The 7,982-nt window shown below is 33.2% G+C and overlaps 1 protein-coding gene across 1 annotated transcript; it reads right to left on the bottom strand.

The window, feature by feature from the left end:
- Nucleotides 1-4,430: 4,430 nt before the first annotated feature.
- LOC138864650 (uncharacterized) lies at nt 4,431-5,216 on the bottom strand. Its single transcript, XM_070132497.1, has one exon. It carries the CDS (start codon nt 5,214-5,216, stop codon nt 4,431-4,433), a length of 786 nt encoding a protein of 261 aa, XP_069988598.1.
- Between the last annotated feature and the right edge of the window lie 2,766 nt (nt 5,217-7,982).

Here is a 7,982-nt window from a genome sequence, read left to right as displayed (position 1 = left end):
ATGAAAATGGTGATTATTATAATTATAGAGTCTATTTATAATGAAATAAAGGCTAAAACTAATAAAATCCCAAAAGTCAAAACACGGCAAAATCTTGCGTATTACAGCCTTCTGCGAGAAACGTCGAAATTTTTTTTTTCACTTTTAAATGATAATAATGATCTTAACATTAATTCAGGTAATTGTGATGATTTTCATGATAATTCCTTTATTATTAACAATAATGATGATAATTAATAATAATTATTATTATAGAATGGTAATCATAATGATAACTTTGATAATTACTGCAATAATAACAATAATTAACTCTATTCTGATAATTTTCATACTAATAATGACAATAGAAATAATAATAATATCATTATTATTGTTATAATTATTATTATTGTCATTATTATTTCTAAAATTATCATTACTGTTATTATCATTATAGAAATAGCTATAATGATGAAAATGACAGTAATAATTAGCATAATAATCATTATAACTGCAATTATGATAAGGATAATATCAATAATGATGAAAATGATGATTATAATAATTATAGAGTCCATTTATAATGAAATCAAGGCTAAAACTAATAAAATCCCAAAAGTAAAAAAAAAAAAAGGCAAAATCTAACGTATTACAACCCTTCGAAAATAAACGTTTTCGCTTTTGAATGATAATTATGATGATTTTAACGTTAATTCAGGTAATTGGGATGATTTTCATGATAATTCCTTTATTATTAACAATAATGATGATAATTATGTAGATAATGACAATAGTAATGATAATGATAATAAAATGATAATCAAAATGATTATTTTGATAATTACTGCAATGATAGCACTAATTAACTCTATTTTAATAATCTTCATACTAATAATGACAGTAGAAACAATAATAATATAATTATTATTGTTATTATAATAAGTATTATTGTCATTATTATTTCTAATATTACCATTATTGTTATTATCATTATGAAAATAGTTATAATGATGAAAATGACAGTAATAATTAGCATAATAATCATTATAACTGCAATAATGATAATGATAATAATGATAGTCATGACGGTAATGACTATAATTATGATAATCATAAGAATGATGACAATAATGATGATAATAATAATTATAGTGTCTATTTATAATGAAGGGCAAAAAGTAATTAAATCCCAGAAGTCGAAAAACGGCAAAATCTTGAGGGAAACGTCGAAAAATACCCTTTTTCGCTTTTAAATGATAATTATGATTTTAACATTAATTCAGGTAATTGTGATGATTTTCATGATAAATCCTTTATTGTTAACAATAATGATGATAATGAAAATAATAATGATAATAATAAAATGATAATCATAATGATAATTTTCATTACTGCAATGATAGCAATAATTAACTCTATTCTAATAGTGTTCATACTGATAATAACAATAGAAATAATAATACCATTATTATTGTTATCATAATAAATATTATTGTCATTATTTATAAAATTATCATTATTGTTATTATTATTATAAAAATAGTTATAATGATGAAAATGACAAATGATTAGCATAATAATCATTACAACTTCAATAATGATAATGATACTAATGATAATTATGATAATGACTATAATGATGATAATCATACGAATAATGACAATATTTATGATGATAATAATAATTATGGAGTCCATTTATAATGACAATAATAATCATAATAATAATAAGATAAAAATCATTATAATAATTTTGATAATTACTGCAATAATAGCAATAATTAAGTCTATTCTAATAATTTTCATACTAATAATGGCAATAGAAATAATATCATTATTATTGTTAGTATAATGAGTATTATTGTCATTTTTATTTCTAAAATTATCGTTATTGTTATTATCATTATTAAAATCGTTATAATGATGAAATAATAATCATTATAACTGCAATAATGATAATGATAATAATGATAATCATGACGATAATGACTATAATGATGTTAATCATAAGAATAATGACAATAATGATGATTATGATGATAATAATAATTACAAAGTCCATTTATAATGAAATAAAGGCTAAAAGTAATAAAATCCCGTAAGTCGAAAAAACAGCAAATTCTAGCGTATTATAGCCTTTTGAGAGAAACGTCGAAAAAACTCCTTTTTTGCTTTTAAATGATAATTATGATGATTTTAACTTTTATTCAGGTAATTGTGATGATTTTCATGCCCAACATTCAATCCTTTCAAAGTTGAGGCCGATGCCGAACCATACACGATTGACCCATAATCTACTTTAGATTTAATCAGGCTTTATATATCATTAGCAAAGACTTACTATCAGCTCCCCATTCATTTCCAGAAATGCACTTTAATAAATTTAGTGTTTTTTGACATTTATTCTTTAATTGTCCAATGTGGCCTTTCCAATTAAGTCTACGATCAAAAAGTAGACCGAGAATTCTGCATTACTGCTAGAATGCCATAACGCACAATCATCAGCGTACAGTGAGTATTTAAGATTCCGAAAGGGGAGCTGGTAAGATGTCATTGATCATACACAAAAATAAAGTAGGTGACAAGACACTTCCTTGTGGGACCCCGTTTGCCTGGACAAAAATGTCCAAGAAACATTGTCAGAAAACAATTTGACAGCAAAAGTTCTGTCAGAAATGAAATTTCGAATGAAACAAGGCAAGTTTCCACGTAATCTGAAAGCATAAACTTTTCTAAGTAGGCCATATCGCCATGTCATGTCGTAGGCTTTTTCAATGTCTAAAAATACTAAAATCAGAAAATGCATTTTGGCAATTGCCTCTTGAATATGACTGGTCAATTTTACTAGCTGATCGAGAGTTTGGCGTCCTTTTCGGAAACCGCACTGCTCATCAACTAGTAAATTCCTGGAATTTAAAAAATGCAATAGTCTACTGTTAACAATTCGTTCCATGACCTTGCATAAGTCAACGCAATTGGGCGGTAGGAGATGGCATGTTTGGGATTACCCCCTCCTTTCAATATGGGAATGATATGGGCCTGGGGACGTTCTTCTACAGGCTTCTAGGGCTCGGACAAACTCATTCATTGTTAGATCTTTATTATAATCAAAGTCATCTCCTGTGGCAAAGTGTATGGGATGCAGCTCAGCCGCTTCCTTGATGGTCAGGAATGCGGGATGGTTGTTGTCTGAGCGGCTTGTATAAGAGAACTGCCTGGCGAGTGCAATAGCAATGTCTCTAGGTGAGTCTAAATGGTTTCCCTCATGGATGATATTTTTAATTTTGAAAGATTTTTTTTCCTATTGATTTTATTGATAGTGGACCAAACCTGTGATATTTTGGTGTTACTATTGATGGTAGAGACAAAGCTTCGCCAGGAGTCTCTTTTGGCGTGTCTGATTGTTCTACGAGCCCTAGCTCTTGCTTGTTTGTAATTGCAAGAGTTCTCATTAGTGATGTTATTTTTGAAAAGCCTGTAGGCCCTATTGCGTTTACACAGTACCCTGCGGCAATCTGGTGTCCACCATGGAACTCTATGCTTAACGCTATCTGTCGAAGTCTTAGGAATGGATTTCATTGCTGCATCTAAAATAGAATTTTGAATATTGCTTACTTTATCATCAATGGTTTCTCCAACAAGTTCGAGCTTGACGCTCCTTGTGAAGGCGACCCAGTCTGCTCTTTTTACGTTAAATTTAGGTGCTAAAGGCGTTCAGGTTGTGTCGCATGAATATTTAATAAAAATAGGAAAGTGGTTGCTTCCCAACGAGTCGTCAATGGTGTGCCACAGGCACTTGGCTGCTACTGTTGAAGAGACCAGAGATAGGTCAATAAAGCTCAAATTACCGGTATTATCGTCCACTCGCGTTGGACTATAACCGTTTAGAAGGATTAAATCGGAATCGTTAATAAGCTTAACTACTTGCTCACCTCTACCATCCATCCGAAGGGAACCCCATAATGTATGATGAGCATTAAAATCACCTAAAATTACTTTATTCTGTGGCAGACTATCCTGAAGAGCAAAGAGCTCATCATACCACATTGTCAGGTGGACAATAAACTGAACATATAGCCAGATACGTGCTATTGAGTTTTACTTTGCGTGCGACTATCTCCAAAGTAGAATCTATAGTCACTTCTGTAAAAGGGAGGTTCTGGTGGATGTACATGGCAACTCCGCCTCCACCCCTACCCTCTCGATCCTTCCGACATAGATGTTAGTAACTCAACGAAACTAAATCATCAGAAATAAGGTTGTTTAAATGGGTTTCTTGTAGGACAATAATATCGGGAGCATAAGACGAGGCTAATAATCTGAGGTCATTTACTCTAGTTCTAAGACTTCGACAGTTCCATTGTATAATGGTCAACGTGAAGATTACGTTTTATGGGGTTTAGAAGTGCCTTCTCTGCCTTTTTTTCACCTTTTTCTGGGAGGGAGGCGACTCATCTCCCGAGCTTCCCGGGGACCTCTCGCGTGAAGATTTGGAGACAATAGCCTCCATGTCCTGCGCCTATCTGTGAGGGAGACGCCCGGTCGAAGATGATCTGCTCCGAGGAGCAGACCATCTGGACGGGAAGGTGTGATCCAGATTGTGATTTGGTATCATCCTCCTTACGTTGCTGCTTTTGCTGGGTTGATTCAGCAATTTGTTTAATAGTTTTGTTCAATTCAACAATTTGACTCATTAATTCTTTAACCATTTCCTTTAGTTCTGCAATTTCTTTATCTTTAGGCGCAAGATCCTGACTGATACTGCTTGCACTGGGAGTGTTATTAGTTGCTACTGAAGCGTAGGAAGTATTGGGCTTGTTGGTCAAGCCTTCAACCTTCCTCTTGGCTTCACAGTAACTAACATCATGTCCTCTCATGTATGCTAATATTTCAGTCTCCTTCTTCAGGCTGCTGCACTCGGCAGAGCCTGACTGATGGGGACCTCCACAGTTAGCACACTTAGGAGGGTTTCCAGTACAGGTAGTGGTGTCATGAGCTCCAGCACATTTACCGCAAGTGAATTTATCAGTGTCCTTGTCAATGCAGCGTAATGAGGTGTGTCCAAATGTTTGGCATCTATTACAGCGCATAGGTTTTTGAATATAAGGTCTTACTTGGACACGTTCGTATCCAACATAGACATACTCAGGAATCTTACTCAAAGCAAAGGTCAAAAAACATAATCCGGTTTGCGTTCGCACATTCTTGTCTCTTTTGGTCATGCAATTCACGTCCATTACACCTTAGTCCTACATGTTTTCAAGAATTTCGCTCTCATCCATCGTCCTCAAATCCCTGTGAAAGATTATTCCCTTACAGGTATTTGGGCCAACAGGAATAATTACTTTAACCTTCAAATCATGAAGCTGCGTCAGTTTAAGCAAGTCGTTAACCTGGGATTTAAATAGCACTTTAACAAGGAGGCTACCACCTCGCAATTTCTTGACAAAATCAACGTCGCCATCCACTTGACCATCAAGAACCTTCTTGATGATGAAGGGGTTAACGTTCAGAAGCGACTAATTTTCATTCACACATCTGACAGCCAAATAGCTTGCATTCTCTGGAGGGATAGCAAGTAGTTCTCGTCGGTCAAAAGTAGGGGTTCCATTATTCGAAGTCGAGGTCATAGGTCGCCCCTTCTCCTCGAGGAGAAGAAGGGGTAGCTGTCATGCTGGGCATCGGACCAAGTCCGACCCCTAGGCCCTTGCCCGTTGTCCTGAAGGGATCAATAAACCCCTTAACTATTGGTAATCAACCCAACACCAATACCTAAGAGAGTGTAGCAGTTAAACGTCCTCTACCCCCCAGTGGAAGCCTGGTTGCGTTCTCCAGTACCACAGAGGGATCGAGTTATGTGGAAGACACTTTCCTACCGCCGAACTTGCCGAAGCGAAGGACGGTAAGTCTATGCCCACCCCCTAGGCGAATACGGGAGCCCACAAGGGAACTCCGGTAGGCTCAGGGAAGTCACATTAAGAAAAGAAAAGAAATCAGGGAAAGAAAAAGTGCGCCCAAAGGACGCCCCAGACTACTGGGCCTCACTACTCAGGTGTCAAAGCCCGTAAGGGCTACCCTGGTGTAGAAGAGAGCTGCGGGTCTGAGGTGGGGTACTACCTACGACTACAGACTATCTACGCCTCGTGCGACCTGCAAAAAACTGAAGGTGCAGTCATAGCACAAAGTGCTGCAAACTGTAAAGACAGATGGTTTACTTTACAAGTTACTTTAATAGCTCAGAAGCAATAATGCGCAGCGTGACGAGAGGCCTCGGAAACCAAGGTAGCTCACGTGGCACTAGGCTTTTTAATTTATTGCTGCTGCGCTTAGAGAGAGGTCTGGACTGAACATTCCAATCAAGAGTGAAAAAAGGCGAGGCCCACGATTTCCAGCCTATTTATCTGCTTTGCCCCCAATGAAACTACAGCCGAGGCGGAGGATTACAGGGCTTTTGGCGGAAATCGCCAATAGATGGCGCTGCCACTTAAATTCGTAAAAAATAGTAAAATAAGCTTAAAATTAACTTTCTAAAATTGCAATCTCTTATAGAAAAAAGTAAAAATAACCAAACTAAAAGAAAAGAAACAAAACGAGCTACTTCTCATAATAGGTTAAATAATAATAATAATAATAATAATAATAATAATAATAATAATAATAATAATAAAATAAAAAAAATGTAAGTAAAATTAAAGAAATCGGGTTTTAAATCCTGAACGGTTCACTTAAAATATGCATTAATAAAATCTATGCAACAAACAATAAAATAAAGTAAAAATGAAAAATGTAGTGTTCCTGGCGGATTTGCTTCGCCTGAGTAGACGATATCCCATTATTTACCGGGGGGGGGGGACTCGGGTATTCCCGTCCTTGTGGGGAAAATACGCCGTAGGTCACTACAATTATGATGATTTCTGCAATAATTCTGCTAATTATGATGATTTTGATAATAATCCCATTAACAATAACGATAATAATGATATTTATGACATTAGTTACGATAATTATGTCATTAGGATAATTATAATAAAATGACAATTATCATTATAATTTCCGTAATTAATGCAATAATAGCAATAATCAACAATATCCTAATGATTTTCATGATAATAACAATTATAATAACGGAAATGATAATAATTTAAAATGATAATGATAATAATAGAAATAATCATGATATCGATATTATTGTTATTATAATTTTTATTGTTGGTGTTATCATTTCTAAAATTATCATCATTATTATTATCATTATCAAAATAGTTATAATGAGGAAAATGACATTAATGATTAAGACAATAACTATATTAATGATTATGTTAAGGGTAATTATGGCGATAATTACTAGTCGAATTATTGCATAATAATGATAATCATAATGATAATCATTATAAAGGCCATCCATAATGAAAAAAGTCTAAGTTGAAAAAACGGCGAAATCTGATGATTTGCGTAATTAATGCAATAATAGCAATAACCAAAAATATTCTAAGGATTTTCATGATAATAACAATAATAATAACGATAATGATAATAATTTAAAAAATAATGATAATAGAAATAATCATAATATCGCTATTATTGTTATTATAATTATCATTCTTATTGTTATTATTTCTAAAATTATCATTATTGCCATTATTATAAAAATAGTTATAATGAGGAAAATGGCATTAATAATTAAGATAACTATTATAATGATTATATTAAGGGTAATTATGGTGATAATTCCTATAATGATCATAATGATGATGATAATGATATTAATGATAATAATGATGATAATAATTATAAAGCCCATCCATTGAAAACAGGCTAAAAGTATATATAAAAAAAGGCAAAATCTTGCCTTTTGAGAATATAGTCGAAAAAAAACTTTTTCGAGTTTATGGGATGATTATGATGATTTCTGCAATAATGCTGCTAATTATGATGATTGTGATAATAATCCCATTAATAATGACGATAATAATGATAATCAAGACATTAAATAGGATAATTAT

The sequence above is a fragment of the Penaeus vannamei genome, chromosome 17 (genome assembly GCF_042767895.1).
Source record: "Penaeus vannamei isolate JL-2024 chromosome 17, ASM4276789v1, whole genome shotgun sequence".
Classification (NCBI taxonomy): Eukaryota; Metazoa; Arthropoda; class Malacostraca; order Decapoda; family Penaeidae; genus Penaeus; species Penaeus vannamei.
Note: the sequence above shows the minus strand (reverse complement) of the source record. Positions and strands in the feature narration are given on the sequence as shown.

Excerpts from the sequence above, each read along its gene's own strand:
- LOC138864650 (XM_070132497.1), bottom strand. The coding sequence starts at position 5,216 with ATGGACGTGAATTGCATGACCAAAAGAGACAAGAATGTGCGAACGCAA.